The 17,500-nt window shown below is 37.3% G+C and overlaps 1 protein-coding gene across 3 annotated transcripts in view; it reads left to right on the top strand.

Annotated features, from left to right (window-relative positions):
• CORIN (corin, serine peptidase) overlaps positions 1–17,500 on the top strand; it is a 185,011-nt gene that overhangs the window by 44,449 nt on the left and 123,062 nt on the right. For all 3 annotated transcript variants that reach the window (XM_045834548.1, XM_045834545.1, XM_045834546.1), the window contains exon 4: positions 13,950–14,157. In XM_045834548.1, coding sequence (XP_045690504.1) covers positions 13,950–14,157 — 208 coding nt within the window. The remainder of the gene's footprint in view (positions 1–13,949; positions 14,158–17,500) is intronic.

Here is a 17,500-nt window from a genome sequence, read left to right as displayed (position 1 = left end):
CTTGGGCCTACAAAGTTAAATAACTTTGTTAAACAACAGACATTTGCCAGCCATGAAGAAAGGAGCAGAGGGCCCTGGCCAGGTAGCTCAGTTGTTTAGAACGTCATCCTGATATGCCAAGGCTGCGGGTTCGATAAGTGGAACAATAATCGATGTTTCTCTCTCTGCCTTTCTGTCTCTAAAATAAATAAATAAATAAATATATATATATATATATATATATATATATATTTTAAAGAAAGGAATAGAGACAGACTCAGTAGACACTCTTCTCAGCTACAGAACAAAGTACATGGTGGCATATACGTTGTGGCAGTTCAAATAGAGAAAAGTGGTAGCCAACTCACTCACCTGGGATATGTGGTAGGACCAGCCACCCAAACACAGAAGAACTTGTGAAGCCTATGGGTGTCTTCTCAGAATAATGTTTCGGTGCTTAAAACAAATGACACAGAATCACAAAGGAAGGCAATTTTATTACAGTTTTGTTATGAAAATGTTAGAAATATAAATTATAATAGCATAATACATAATATGGAAATATACCCAATAGTCAGTTAATAATTGCAGTTTTTATAACAGCAATGGACATGAAGAATATTTTGAAATGTTTGCAATAACTTCATGCTGCTATGAAAATATTCATGATTTTTAACTTGTTTTTCTATGTTTGTTGCCCACACTGATAATTTAAGTATGCTAAATTTCAGTTAGAAATTAATGGAAATAAAAATGATATTTATCTCTCATCCAGGTTTTTCACAGACAAAAATTCTATGTGTGGGCCCATGGGGATCTTTGGATTATGACTAAAGGCACATACTATAGAGGAAAAGAATATACATACATATATCTGTGTATATATGTATATTCTTTTATATATAAAATAATATAGAAATATATCCTTATTTATATTCACACTCCATGTATATTTATTATATTTACATATTTATATAAATATTTACCTATTAATATTCATATATTTATTATATTTATATTCATATATATATTTTCTCTCTCTCTCTCTCTCTCTCTCTCTCTCTCTCTCTCTCTATATATATATATATATATATATATATATATATATGAAATAGCTTAGGCTGCTCAGACTCTCCCAAGGGACATATGTCCCTGGGAGAGTCTGAGGCCAGCCTAAGTTGTTTCATTGAGAGTTTGCTGCTCCAAAACTTACTGTAGTGATGACCCTGGATGTCTCCCTTATGCAGTCTGTTGGACATCAATGTTAGACCCCAAGTGTCAAGTCCAGTTGGTTGCCCTCTCCTATATATTAAATCATATTCTTCAGATCTAGAGAACAGTTATGAGAGTTAGACATGGGCTTCTGGCTAACACCAACATCTAAGCAAGAACAAGAGGACCATTTAAATAACTGTCACATGTTTGTCTGGTTAGCATGGTAGCATTCTTGGGGGAGGAGAAAGGAAATTTGAATGTAGGAATGGACTCTGTCTTGCCCTTTTTCCACCCACTTTCCTGTCCTTCCTCCTTATTCCATCTTTAGATGACTCCGTTCCTAGGATGTATTGGGTCTCTCCCAGAGTGAGCAAACTTAATCATAAACTAAATCTGAAGAATATGATTTGCAGAGCTAGGCTTCTCATAGGGGTAGTGGAACAGTGCCTGCCATTTTCCTTCGGCTACAATCCCACTCCTCCCTTCTCGAAGGTTTATGGGCAGGGCTTCTTGACCCTCTTTCTGAAATGAATCTTGTGATATTCCACTAGGGACAGATGCCCCCAAAGGTAAGAAGCTTATAACACATTAATACAGCAAATGAGAGTCAGAGTTAAATAGTTATGTCAAAAAAGGCTTGTGGCTCAAAATTTTTCTCTCCAGATTTATTATCACAGTTTCTTCTTCAAGAAGAACACCCCTAATACTCTTGATCCACACAGAAAAACAGTAGCATGCTGATAACAGCATTGCCAAAACAATCCCAATCAAATTCAAGAACAAAAACAATGTTTTAAAAGCCAAATTCTCAGATAAAAAAATTTTTTAACCTGTAATTTACTCTCTGGTTCTGAAAGAAAATTGGCACTGTATATATTCTTTGCCTGAATCATTCAATTTGCTAACTGTCTTAGAGTTTTGGTCTTTGTACAATTTTGCTTTGAGAGCAAAACACTCATCAGTGGGAATCTGTTTGCTGTTACTTGTGCCTTTGGAGAATATGCTTTTGCCTTACTTGTAGTTGAAATGAGTATGGTAATTAGTTTTCCAAACCAAAAGCTTTGCATCAATTCACACTTGATGCAAACCATTCTTTGTCTTTTAGTGTTGATATATTTTATTCTTCTATTTTGCTGCTTTGCATCAGTCTAATATTTGCATGTGGTGTTTGCTTTGATGAATTATAGCACTGGTTTATAATTATACTGATTGTTGTAAACTCATTACGATACTCATATACCCTTCAAAGCTTTATGAGACATCTTAATTTCTGAGAGCCTAGCGTAATATTCTGGGAAGCAGCAGTCATTCGCCAGCAGCTATTTATCGGGTGCCAAGCTCTGGGGTTTGGCTATGTAGACTACAGAGATGGGTCAGATAGAAGTCTTGTCCCCAAGTAGCCAAGTAACTACTTGGAGACATGGATGTATTATTTATAACTGGAGAAATTTTGTAAGAGAGGTTCATGCATGTAAGAAAACATGATCCATTTCAATTCTTTTTTTTTTTTCAAAGACAAGCTGGCTAACTCATAACATTTTATGCTATAATAAATACTTTGTTTTCCTAAATGAAAAACTTTTATTTATAACTATAAAAGTAAATTTTAATTAAAAAGATGTCCTAGAGTTTCCATTTTTAATAAGACTATGCTGCCTTATTCTTAGATTTAAAAACTTGACAATTTTCTCAGATAATTATAGATTGCTTAGATAAATTGAACAGAGATTTTAGTTTTCAATTTTATGGGAGGGCCAACCTATCTTTTACAGATATTGATGAGAATGTATCACCTCAGGAAGTAGGAGGATTCCCTCTTTGGCATTACTTGGCAATAGCATAGGAGCTTCTGGAGACCAATTTATGGCTTCTGGAGACCTAATGGCTGTTAAGCCACAGCGACCATATTATCATATTATGTGTCTTTGAAAGTCAACAAAACACTTTAAAAGTAAATTAATATGGGAAGGTTGTCATGGGAAATGAAGACTTTAAATCAAAGCTCTCTGCCTGTTTGGGGATTGGCCAAGAGCCCACGTTACAGTCAATCATGAGAGACAGTGAAGCAGGCCCTGTGAGGGGGCACAGCAAGCACCATCAGTGGCCAAGCAGGGACACATCCACGCTTCTTTCTTTCCTATTTCTCCCTTTAGGAATGGGGATGTCTATTCTATGCCTGTCCCACCATTGTATTCTGGAATCACATAACTTATCTAGTTTCACAGATTCACAACTGGAGAGGAATTTTGCTTCTGAATAAATTGAACCTTGAGTCCCTCCCCTGTCTGAGTTACATGGTATTTAGATGAGACTTTGGACTTTGGACTTTAGAGTAGATGTTGGAATGAGCATCTTCTGGAGCTGTTGGAATAGAAGGAATGGATTTTGCATGTGATAAGGACATGAGTTTGAGGGTCCAGGGAGGAATGTTATGGATTGAATGTTTTCAGTTCACTGCAGCATTTCTGGAATCTTGAGATTTTCTTTTTTTTATGGAAAGTTTAGCTGTTTACATAAAATAAGTCTTATTTTACAAAATATTTCTAGATCTTTATAATGAGTTGGCTTTCTGGTTATTTATTTCACCATATTTCAGGATCTTTTCCTTAAAGAAAGTATTTCACACATAAAATTTTAATCACACATGAAAATAGAGAGAATAGTACAATGAATGCCCACAGGCCCTCTCTCATTCTTTCAATATTTTCTCAGAATCCTTTTTAAAGCATTTTTCCTCCTAGTGTTTCTTGTAGTAGAGTTTAAACTTGCTCTCATAATTGCAAGTTGGGCTACTCTCTGTACTGTTGACACAGGAATTTTATTAGCTAGCTTTTAGTTAAAATACTGTACTGCGTAGTTTTAAGAAATTGGTACAAACAAAAGCTTTACAGAAGAATATGTTAAATCCTATATTAAATATTTAGTTATTATTAAAATTCATGTTCCAAAATCTTCCAATTAAGGAAAAATTACAGAGCCACTAGAAACAAAACTGATTTGACATCCCACTCTCGGGTTTTTGTGTGGAGTATTCTGTGCTTCCCACTGTGCCCTCCGATCTTTCTCTCTCTAGGTTAGTGGTGTGTGCACTCCACTTGAACCTGGGGCAGTCTCGATGATTTTGACTTTGATTCTTTGCTATGCCAATGCTACAGGGTGGGGCAAAAGTAAGTTTAGAATTGTTTATGTGGAAAATAATATAATAATTTATAAATAATAATACAAGAATAAACCCTTTTTGGCATACTCACAACTATAAACCTACCCCCCACGCTGTATATGTTCATTTCCATGTTTAAACTTCCCATATTTTTCTTTTTGTAGTTTTATTATCACAGAGCCCTCAATTCAAGTTATTCCCATTTCCGTCCTAACATGAAAATGGCATGAACAAGGAAGTTTCAGAATTGACATCGTTCAAGGTCAAGTGTTACACAGTCTTATTTTTTTGTCATCTGACAAGTGAATTGATGTTATCTCCACAGAGCTGGTAACAAGTAGGAGAAAAGTATTCTAAAATTTTCTGTTAGTATCTTCTTGATAAACAAGAAACCCTTTTCTTAATGCCCAACAGATGTCTTCAGTTATAATTCGATCAAATTCCTCTAATCTATCCATAGTAGAGATAGAGTATAGCCATTAATGTTGTCTTGAGAAACTCTCTATGTGTTAAGGACTCACAATAACTGACTCATGATACATTGGCCTTACTAGGTATGCTGTGATTTAGAAACAGGTACTGAAGCAGGCAGCAAGAATTTTAGCCCAGTAGTTGGGTCACTGGTCTTCGACCATGGTTTTTCTCTTAGCTAAACTTGGGAGGAAAGCAGCTGCTTACAAGGGCAGGGCAGGGACTCCTCCCCAGTTCCAAGCGTGGGCAGTCTCCCTGGAGAAGCATGTGACTCTCCAAGCTGGAGTTGAAATGCAGTGTGCACATACGTCCGGTTTCCCAGGGAGAGGCATTTCTTTTATGCAATGTTCGAATGGGTGGGCAAAGCCAGGGGCGCTTATGTGTTTGGTTACCGCGGCCTCTGACATCCTAAAGTCATATAAAAAGGCAGAAGTCCTCTGACTATACTGGAGTCCCTAAGGGCTCTGAAACTGATCAGCTGTAGCTCTCACCAAATGTTAGAAAAAAACCCTGGGACTGCTGTTCGAATGTCCTGTGGGGAGAGTCATAGAGGTCCCCAGAGGAGGACTCCTTCTCTAATCATTGGCTGGCTCCATAGGCATGCCGAGCTGTGTGGTGGCATGGGGCCCTGAGCGCCCCAAGTTATGTAGCCCATTCTGCTCCTTGGTTTTATTGTGATAGGACCAACTTCAGTATAGAACCTGCTTTTGGACTAAGCACAGTGCCAGGCAATGTTATGATCTGATTGCCATTGGCTAGACAGGCCCCATGCCTGGAGCTGAGGGTAAGAAAAGGCCTCCCAAATTTCAGGGCTGCCAGTTAGGGATGGGGCCCATGCATGATGAGGATGCAACTCACAGGAACTCTTCCACCACTCCCTCCCTTTTCTCGTTGAGTAGTTGCTCATGTTTTGCTTTTACTTTCTCATCTTATATTGCCTATAATAAGATAAAAAGCATATTTATTAAAATGAAGCTGAAGCAAGATGTCATATGCATTCCAAAAAAGAATACCAGAAATTTATTTTAAATCTCTCATCCTGAATGTGGAAGACGTATCTTCCCTTACAATTGTATGCCCTGCAAACTCTTCTTTGCAGATCCAGAGAGTAAAAAGGTAAGTATCAGCTCAGCTTGAGGCTGACTTGTTACAAATTTTAAGTTTAGAGAATTCCGAGTTGGAGAGGAATACGTGAATGAGCATTTTGCAAATACATTCAGAACCACAATAGCTAGCTGGTATAATCCAACCTTAGTGTCCAGTTCTGCCCTGTCCTTCATTCCCTCCACATTCAAACCTTGGCTGTCATAAAACCTAACGTGAAGAGTCCCACTAAAACTACACGGGGATGGAAAGCCCGCTGAAATCTCATTGCCTTTGTGAGCAGCAGAGCTTACAACTAACCATGAATGAGGTAGTGATTTTACAATAAATGCTGCCCCTGGTGAACAGGATGCACCATTAAGTCATTTCTTATATACTTATCAGTATAGAATTTATTTTTTACCACAGCTGACACATAAAAATAATTTTCATATCTATAAAAGTACATTTTGACTAAATAATAAAATGTCTAATTTCAAATTCTTATTTTTAAATTCCATTGCATCGAGCTCAGTGACTGAATAGACTTAATATTTTCTTAATAAATAACTAATGTTTTTAAACACTTAGTGAATGTTTTTCAGAAAATGTGACAGCCAACAGTGCTTTATTTTGCAAGTAAGCAAAACTGATTAATGAAACTTTGAATGTTGATCTCCTTGTATTATTAGTGAGTAACTGTTTCCTCTACAAAAGAATTCTTCATGGGATTCAGAGGAAAGAGGCAGGATAAAATCTTCATATCTCTGCCTCAGTTTTCCTGCCTCCATAACATGGATACAAATATCTCTCATGTCTAGTTCACAGAGTTTGGGTGAGTCACAAATGAGATGACTGCAGCCAAAGCTTTTAAAACTTATCACATGTACTAATGATAGGCCTTGTGTAGAAATCGTTTCATTCTCACAATAACCCTGTAACACAGATATTATGAGCCCCATTTTACAGATAAGAAACCGATAAACAGAGAAGTTTGGTAACTTGTCAGAGACTACATAAAGGAAGAGTGATAAAGGAAGAATTTGAATCAGACTATGGGACCATCATAATACATATGGAAAAGATGTTTTCCAAACTCAAAACTGCCATACAAATTTGTTACTATTATTATTCAATCATTCATAATTCTAGGATAGATAATTTTATGGGGACAAGATATATACTAACTCTTTTAAAATTAATAAAAAAATGACTGATGGATAAAGATGTACCATCTGAAATGTTATATCTTATTTAGCTTTATGGAATGTGAATAATTATTTTACAATAAAATATTGACCCGTCACTATGTTACAACATTATCACACTACAGATTTGTTGAATGAATGGATTACATCAGGTTATGAGGCTTTAGTTACTATTTACACATCTTAAAATCAAATGGTATGGATGTGTGTATATGAATGAAAGGGGAATGACATATACATATATATGTACAGGATGCGAAAGCTTGAAGCTTGGCAAAAGGCTTTGCCAAGAGACTTGAGGTTGCATAAAAAATGTTAAGTGTGGAATATATGCAATTATGCAGGAAATATCAACCCCAAATGTCATGCTTCTTCTGGAAGGAGTGGCTAGCTTTTAACTCTGATCATTTGTACAGCACTGCACTAGGTAGGTACTTATGTTTTTATTTTTTCACAAGTTAGGAAGACATTGTTCTACCCATGCCTTGTCTATATAAAGACTTATTACAAACATCACAATTCACTCCTTAAGAAAATGTGTCTTGCTTTTTCTCCTTGATTTCTTGTATGAGAAATAAAATAGTCACCACATTTGGATTCGAAGATGTTTACAGTGTCGGTTAAGAAGCCAGAATCTTCACAGAGAGACCTTGTCTGGAGCTCTCTGTTCCTTCTTATCTCTCTGTAACCCTGTTCCAGATTGTTTTAAGAACACCATATCTTTTCGGATTGGTTTTTCCCAGAAATCATTCTGGCAAAGGTTACTTTTCATGTGAGTTATCTAGAATAAAGAATGAACTTCATTATTCCACTCTGCTGATGCAGTTTTGACTGGGACTGACTTCGGAGCACAGCCAGGAATAGACACTAAGCATATCCAGCCCAAACTGTCTCTCGGTGAAGATCCGGAACTTATTTTCACAGCAGATTCATTGTTTTCTTTGAGAAGGTTTAGTTTTTACCAATCTCGGAGAAGCAACTCTATTGCTGGAATCAAAAAGTTTCATTAAATTATTTTATATTACAATGAATAAAGTCAACTGCAGTTTTTAAAATGGAACAGTCTCTTTGACAGAATGATACAGTGGAAAAAGTAAGCTATGGGGTCAGAAAGACCTGGTTTCAATTTCAGCTCAACAACTTAAAATGTGTGTTACCTTGAATACTTTCTTACCCTCACTGAATCTGTCTCATCATCTGTAACATGGAATACAAACAGCTTTTCCACAGGCCTGCAGGAGGGTTAAGTAAAGTGCTGTGTATAAATTACCTGTAGCAACACCCAGCCTCAAAGTCCCTCAAGGATCTTTTATCAATTTCCTTATCATTAAATTGGTTTATTTTACTATAAAAGAGTAAATGGAAATAAAATTTAGAATATCTTTTATATTAAGTAAGATACAACTTGAATAGATAATAATGGTTTATTTAAGCTTTTAAAGCACAGTAAATTTAGCTCATCCTATCCACTCTCTGAATTGCATATTTTTTCTTGCCAAAGATATCAGTGCTCTTGAAACATCAGTCAAACATCAGCAGTATGAAAGCATTGTCTTAAGTTCTTTACCTCCATTGACAAAGTGGATCTTCCCAACCCTGTGATTGGCATTATTATTATTTTGACTTTACAGATTAGGAGGTTTGCAGTGCTGTCCAGCCTGTGTCCCCCAGGCTGCATGCGGCCCAGGATGGTTATGAATGCGGCTCAACACAAAACCGTAAATTTACTTAAAACCTTTTTTTTTTTTTATTTTTGCTTATCAGTTTTTGTTAGTATTTGTGTATTTAATGTGTGGCCCAAGACAACTCTTCTTCTTCCAGTGTGGCCCAGAAATGTCAAAAGGATGGACGCCTCTGTAAGGGTGAAGTGATTTCCCCAATGACACACAGCCTTGTGGGGGCCAGAGTTGGGAGCCAGTAGCTTTCACTTTGTTGAAGTGTTTGCTCCTACTCTTGTCAACTGCAATCATCCCCACCCCCGCTGTCCTCAGAGCTCTGCAGCATTCTAGTGTAGGAGTCTTTCTACTCAACTTTCTCAAGGCTTTATGCTTTGTAGCATATTCCCCTTTTTTTCTGCTTACCATGAGCTCTTATGCTAAAAGCAATTGAGGATGCCAAAATAAATATTTTTGACATATGTATTTTTTGAATTATTTTTTACTTTTATTTTTTATTTAAAACACATGAAAGTTACCTACAAAAATATTAGGTGAGTAGCTCAAATCTCAAGTAGTTATACTGTGCTAAATTAAAATTATTTACCTCTTAGACGCTGTTATAAAAATCACCTGAATACCTTTTTTACCTTTTTTTTAAATAATACAAAGCACTCCCTGATATTTTCAGAGTCTTGGGTGAAAATGGTGATGGGATTGAGAAGTGCAGATTGGTAGTTACAGAATAGTCATGGGCGGTAACGCACAGCATAGGGAACACAGCCAGTAATGTTGCAAAAGGCACACCCTTTATATGAAAGACAGGGCAGCTCCCCCTGTTGTCTTTCAGCTGCTGCTCTGCAGTCCGGGAGTGAGTGGGGAGGAGGGAGTTGCTTCCCTTTGATGCTTTTATTTGATGGCTGTGGATGAATCCTCAGTAAACAGGCAAGGATGACAACTTACACATTATAATAGGAACAATGAAGACGGGATGCAACAAGCCAAATGCTTGAGCATGAATATAAATTATTAAAAAACCGAAAGAGTAGATTGAATTTCTTCATAGCATCTGAATTTTATCATATTCCTACCTCTTAAATATTTACCTCCCATCTGTTTCTTAGAGGAGGAATTCACCTTCAAAATAGTCCTCCACTGGTCCTACCAATAGATTTATGGTCATGTTAGTCTGTGCTTATGGAGGCAAAAAAGCAAAAAAAATTGTTTGTTTGTTTGTTTTTTTGGTTCTTGCTGAGATTAGGATTGTGACTATGTATAACAATGCCAGACATTATTTTTGTTTGTTTCTTTGTTTAGTTTCTGTCCCCCTCCAACCTGACTGGACTATCAGCTCCACAAGGGCAAGGACTTTGTTGAGCACGGCGTCACTTGCTCTGCACCTAGAGCAGTGCTCGGGTGCGATAAATATTTATTGAATGAACAGTGAGGAAGACCCCACTCGCTACTGCGGAACTCATGGGGCCCCACCCTCAGTGGTATAAACCCAGTGAGAAGATACCTTCAACTATAACATTTGGATCATGGAGCAGCTTTTGGAGGAAAGAGTCTTGGATTTTGGAGGGGATGACTGTAGTTGAATTCCAGTTTTTGCATTTACTAACTTCATGAATCTTGCAGAAAATTGCTTAACCTTGCTTCCGCAGCTATAAAACAGAGTTAGTAACTTGCAGGGAGGGCCAATGAGCTAATGCGAAAGGACCAAGAACAATGTTGGGGGTGTTGTAGTCCTTTGGTAAATATTAAGGACAAAAATATGCAGGTAAAAGTGGTGAATGAGAGAAGGCCCCAGATGGTATATATAACCAGAAAAGAGCTAGAATTAAACTAAAGAGGAGGGGATGAAAGATATCATTGGAGAAGCAGCAACAAAATTGATGACAAACTGGATGAGAGGACTGAAGAAGGGAAACCAGTGAAGAAAGACAACTCTGCCAGGAGTTTCTTCCCAAACCATTGAGAAGGTTTTCAGAGTGCACAGAGGTCTGGCCTTTACCACTCCATCAATTTCTCAGGATCTAGAAGTAAGAGCAACAAATGTAGAAGCACCCACAAGAGAGACCTGTGAAGCAATTCAGTTAAATGAGCAATTCAGTTTAGGTAAATTAGGACAAATCAACCATGCTCTGATAAAATACCGCCCCCTGATGTGATGGAATTCTTCCCAGTAGCCCTCCAATTACACATGCAATCGTCCCTGCGAAGTCAGCAAGTTACCAAGGTTCTGGTTAGGTGATTAGAAAAAATATAGCAAAGTAGTTTAGAAAATTGATGTTTTATTATTTTTAATTTGGTGGAGACCTCTGTGTGTATCAGCCTGCTTCTGTTACTGTGTCCTATTGCAAATCTCTGTCTGTCTGCCTACCTACCTTTCTATCCACCGTCTTCCTACCTACGCATCTGTGAGAGCCTTAGTTTCTTAATTTATAACAAGAGTATATATTGTATTACTAAGATTATATTTTATAATGTGACAGTACTTTGGAAAACTTTAGAAAACCATTATACAGATAGGAAACAATATATTTCTGTCTATACCAATTATTTTGAAACTTATTCTTAAGGTCCACACTATTATGTTATAATTTCCTGAGTTCGTGTTCTTTTTTCCCGAAGGGAATTTGCTTTTAGAGGGGGAAATATCTTTTTTAAAAAGTAATTTAAAAAATTTTTCAATTATAGTTGACATACTTCTTTTTTCTTTTGAGAAACTCACACTGTCTTGAACATAGTACAAGCCACCAAAATGTGATTTTCCTATCTTGATTTTTTTAAAAGACCTCTCAATGTTCAGTGTTTTCTTTGGTGAGGTGGAGTGGCTGAGACTTTTGGTCATCTAATTGCTTCAAGTGTGGTTCACCCTCAAGTTTATAAACCCCAAAGCTGATGACCCCTAAAGAAAATAATGTAATATAAAACAAATGATAGCATGTGGTTGGTATACATGGGTAAATTATCTGTGAATATAAATATAGACCTTGTGATATATCATTATATGTTTTTTAGTCTCTTCCTTTCATGGGCCATTAAGAATTATCCTCTTTAATAAGTTTTTAATATAATAACCCCCTTTTCATTAGCCTGAGGTGACTCTAAACAGAAGTTACTCTGAATACATAGGCTTGAAGATCTGGAATTTCCACATAGTAGCTGTATACTATTGGGGAGATACCTTAGCCTTTCTGAAATTATTTCTTCATGGATAATATAGATGTGTTATTACTTAACTGGGTTGTGAAAATGAGGTAATTATGAACGAGGGAATCTGAGTCCCTGTTTTGAACCCTGGCACAAGGTTTGTTTTCAACAAATGTTTTCCTAAGACTAAAATTTCCACAAGTGATTTCATGTTTTTGGTGGAGAAAAGTTTGCTCTCAGCTCTGATAAGCAAGCGTCTCTGTTTGTATTACCATGTACTCAGCTAACTGTGTCCTTTTGAAGTCTCCTGTCTGTACATCCTCCCCCCACCCCCACAACGCTCTCCCACACTGAAATGTGTTATAACTCCCCCCACTGAGTGACTTGAAGGCCATATTCGTGAACCTTGCCCAGAACTCTCTCTCTCAGCACTCATGCAAAGCTGAACTCATGTATGTATGTGTCTATTTGAGTTTTGTGTGCATATTTTAATTTGGACTTTTCTTCATCCCTTTTCTTTCTTAACTGTTTTGTATTTTAAGTTTGATGGGGTCCAAAAAAGTGTTGTGCATGTATTTTTTTTTTTGCCATGTCTATGCTAGTATCTAGCATACAGAGAAGTTCTGCATGTCACTGGTTGCCATTCAAAGTGGAAATCATATTTGGATCATGTCCACTGAGCTTAGTGTATTTTGGATGGTCAGTAAATATTATATAACAACAAGGAACTGTGTCTTTTTGTGAAGTGTAAGTCTCTTTGAGCTAATGGCTACAATCTGGTCATCTGAAGGAACGACTTCCTGTATGGCTGGGGTGGTTTTCAGAGAGGCTCAAAATATCCAAATCAATAAAGTTATTGGTGAAAGTGAAAAATGTGTCTTTCATTTTACAGAAAAAACTAAATGGACTTTTTGGTCAACCCAATATAACTCTCTCCTAGAATGCCATATTAATATTTTAGTTTATATCAGACCAACCATGCAAATGTATGGGATGAAGAAGAAGGAAAGGATGTGGAGGTGGCAGTGCCCAGGAGAGAAGCCAGATGTGGGAAATGACACCAGGGGCTTGGGGCTGACCCTGAACTGTTGACACAGTCAGGCTTAGAAATCCTTGTACAATCATGTATTTTTAAATACAGGATTATGATATACAAATTATTTTGTGACTTGCTATCTTTATTATAATACATAAAATTATAAGCATCAGTCTGTATGATTAAATCTTTTAAAGCATCTTTCATATATCTAAGTTAAATATGCTGTTGTTTATTCAATAATATTTTAATCCAGTCTTCTTTGTTGACTGCCTAGGTGATTTTTATTGTTTAAAAATTGGAAACTGCCCTGGCCAGGTAGCTCAGTTGTTTGGAGCATCGTGCTGATGTGCTAAGGTTGGGGGTTTTATCCCCCGTGGGGTCATAAAGAAGAATCAACTAATGAATGTGTAAATAAGCGAGGCAAAAAATTGATGCTTCTCTGCCTGTCTCTTCGTCTCTCTCTTTCTCTATCTCTCTCCCTCCTCTCTCTCTCCAAAATCAATAATTAAAAATGTTAAAAAATTATAAACTATGTAATGATGAAGATTCCTGTAGATAAATACATGTTCACAATCAATTATTTCCTTAAGATAAATTTTTTAGAAAAGATATTACAGTGTCAAATCGTATGCAAGTTCAAAAGATGCATATATTTTCTTGATGCATATTGCCCTGTTCAGCTGTGATCCAGAACAGTGACTGCCAAGTTACATGCCCACCAGCTAGGTGTGTTTTTTCCACACGTTTGCTCAGGACACAGTGTTCTTCTTCTGTGAATATAAGTACCTTGACTTCATTATCACACATGTGTATGTGTGTGCCGTCCACATATAATCCTGTGTGTTTATGTCTGATTGTATATCTGTTAGCATTCTTACAAAATATATTTTATCTTATGAACACATTAACCTTTCACATCAGCTGTTTGTGAACAGGTAATTCTGATGTGTCCGCTCCTAACTGTAATTATCTGGACTTCCCAGGTGCCTGCATGAACATCACCCACAGCCAGTGTCAGATGCTGCCCTACCACGCTGCAATGACAACTCCCCTCTCAATCGTCAAAAACATGGAAATGGAGACATTCCTCAAATTCTTCATGTACCTGCACCGCCTCGGTTGCTATCAACATATCATGCTTTTTGGCTGTAGCCTTGCCTTCCCCGAGTGCATCAGTGATGGTGATGACAGGTATTTTGGAACCAAAGTCATTCGGTGATAAGAGTCAGTTGTAGCAGAAGTATCTGACAGGAACAAAATCATCCCAAGCTACCACATTTTGTTGTTGTTGTTAAAAAAGAAAAAAAGAAACCACACCAGTCATCGCCATTTGTAATTCTTTTAAACTAGAAAATTTTTGAAACCCTGGAATAATTTTATGTATGGGAAGTAACTATTCAGTGTGTTTTACTGATGCTGTCAGCCACGGTACTCAGTAGCTACTTCAGTGAGGGTCTGGCAGACGACAGAGAGCATATACCCAATGGGGTGATGGAAAGTATTTATTGGACAGGCTGTTCATGGAAGTGTAGTTAGGCTTAAGAGAACAAAAAAGTGTTGGGAGACATCAAGGTCCCACAATAGGGGGATGCAGTTACACCACCCGAGACTTGAAGGGGGAAGAGGGTGGGCAGCCCCTGAAGAGGGGTTTAGTTAGGGGTCAGGGGTCTCCCAACAGTCCAAGTGCTATGACCCCAGGCAGAAGACCATGACAGTTCTGCAGGGATAGAGAAGAAACAAATGCCCTGACCTCACTCTCCTCCTGCCTGCCATCTCCCAGGGCCTCCCACTGAACTCACCAACAACCATTGGGCAAGGACTTGCAGTTAATGGGAGCTCAGCAGATAAGATCCAAAATCTCATCTAAATATCATCAGCTCAAAAGTCCCATATCTCATCATCTACATCAGGTGTGGGTGAGATGCTGGGTGACTTTCCTGGTCAACACTGGCACTCAGAGCAGGGCAAGGAGGGGGAAGGGTAGATGCAGAGGGACAGAGACCGCCCAGCCCAGTATCCAATAGGATTAGAGATAATTTTCAGTAAATGTGAATCAATGAAGAGAATGTCAGGGAATATTTGAAATACTAAGCATACACTTTAAAAGCACATGTTAAAATAATGACAATTACTTTCTGAATTGAAATGTTAAGGAATTTTCAGAATAGTGATATTAGCTTGAAATGCATTTTCAAGTGCAAATAGATTGCATGTTATTTGTACTGATTTAATTAGTGTATATAGTACATTTTTAACAGGAAAAGTTATTTATTGAATTGTAAAAAGCCTGCATTGCTATAGAATAAAAACTAGGTAGAATAGAAATAGTAGATCCTGAGCTTTTGAAGTAACAAAAGGACTATCAGCAGACAGAACATTCAGGAAAGCTTTGCAGGAAAGAACCATCTACAGAGGCTGCCTTCATGGTCAAACGAGGGGGAAACTCTGTTGGGCCTTTCCCAGGAGTGAAACTGGATGGCAGTAGAGTCCCCTTATGATTGCTAGAACAGTGGCAGTATGATGGGGTGATTGTATTAGTTTCCTAGGGCTACTGTCACAATTACTGTGAGCTGGGTGGCTTCAACAATAGAAATTTGTCCTCACACATTTCTAGAAGCCAGAAGGCCAAAATCTGGCAGGGCCATGTCACCTCTGGGGATCCTGGGGGACTTAGTTCCCTCTTTTGCTGGTTTCTGGTGGTTTCCAGTGTTCCTTGATTTGTGGCCACGTCACCCCAATTTCTGCTCCTTCTTCACGTGGCCTTCTGTCTCTTATGAAGACACTTGTCATTGGATGTAAGACCCATCCTGACAACCTAAGATGATCTCATCCTCTCAAGGCCCTTAACTTAATGACTTCTGCAATCACCTTTTTTTCAAATAAGGTTCCAGTCAAGGTTCCAGAGGTTAGGACATGGACATGTCTTTTGGGGCCACCATTGAGTTTATAAATACAATGTAATAGTTGTATTTACTTTGTAAAATTCATGTGAGATTTAAATGACAGAGAGTTTGGAATAGTGCCTGGCTTTTAGAGACAGCTCAATAAATAAACGTCAGCAATAGTTATCAAATAGTGGTTTGAAAAGAAGTGCTAATAAAATTGAGAGCACGAAAACTATTTATAACGTATGCTAAGTGTTAAAGGATTGGAAAAAAAATGTGAAATACTATACGGTTAAAAGAAAATTAGGTGGCCCCGACTAGTGTGGTTCAATTGGTTGCATGTCATCCCACAAAGCAAAAGGTCATGGGTTTGATTCCTGGGTTGGGGTTCAGTCACCAGTTGGGACACATACAAGAGGCGACTGATTGATGCTTCTCGTGCATTGATGTTTCGCTCCCTCTCTTTCTCCCTCCCTTTCCCTCTCTCCAAAATAAAAATAAATAAATAAATAAACAAACAAACAAATAAATAAGATAAGAAAATTAAGTAGAATACTGAAGGCTGCTGCTGGATTCTAGTTCCATTTCTCCTTAATTTCAAACAATGTCGCTGATATCTCTTTGCTCTAATTTCTCTATGGACTTATGTATGTGCATAAATAAGACAAAAGAAGAGAGTACATTCAGCTTCTAGAAAACTCTTATTTCATTTTGATCATCCTTACTATAATTTAATCGCTGCTTTCAAGTTAAATTAGTTGCAAAGTTCAAGTTGAGGTGCTCACAGCCTTCAGGGTACTTTTTAGGTAAAATTTGTTTTTCTCCTGACCTGGTTCATCCTGAGAAATGTTCTCATGGGAGAGTTTTCTATTTTCTGTTATAATGGATAATAATTTACAGACAGTTTTCAGGTGTCCTTTGGGGAATTAGGCTATTTTTTTTGTTATTACATTTATCATCATATTTAATTTTATAATTAGACTTTCAGGCCATTGCTTCCTACTATCACTTATGATGGGCATGGGACCTGCAAGCTAAGTTTAATAAGCAAAATAAATTTGTTGAAAGTAAAAGGTATTATAGAAAATAATTCTAAGAACTGGTTCTTGGATTCATTGATCTTCTGTATCATTTTTTATACTCCATATCATTTATTTCTGCTCTGATTTTTATTATTTCCTTCCTTCATCTCACTTTGGGCTTTGTTTGTTCTTATTCAAGTTCCTTTAAGTGTACAGTTAGAGTGTTTATTTGAGCTTTTTCTTGTTTTTTGAGATAGGCGTGTATTGCTACAAATTTTCCTTTTAGGATTGCTTTCCCAGTGTCCCACAGATTTTGGCTCGTGTGCGTGTCAACACTTTCATTTGTTTCAAGGAATCTTTTGATTTTTTCCTTGATCTTTTTGACCTATTCATTGTTTAATAACATTGTTATTTAGTTTCCATGTCTTTGCATGTTTTTCAGTGTTCTTGTGATTGATTTCTAGTTTCATATCATTGATTTCTAGTTTCATATCCTTGTGGTCAGAGAAGATGCTTGATATGATTTCAATCTTCTTCACTGAGACTTGTTTTATGTCCTCACATGTGGTCTATCCTAGAAAACATTCCATGTGCACTTGAAAAGTATGTATATTCTGCTGCTTTGGG

Source organism: Phyllostomus hastatus, unplaced genomic scaffold (genome assembly GCF_019186645.2).
Source record: "Phyllostomus hastatus isolate PE091 unplaced genomic scaffold, TTU_PhHast_1.1 phas_contig_196, whole genome shotgun sequence".
NCBI classification, from domain to species: Eukaryota; Metazoa; Chordata; class Mammalia; order Chiroptera; family Phyllostomidae; genus Phyllostomus; species Phyllostomus hastatus.
This window is presented reverse-complemented; position numbering and strand designations above follow the sequence as displayed.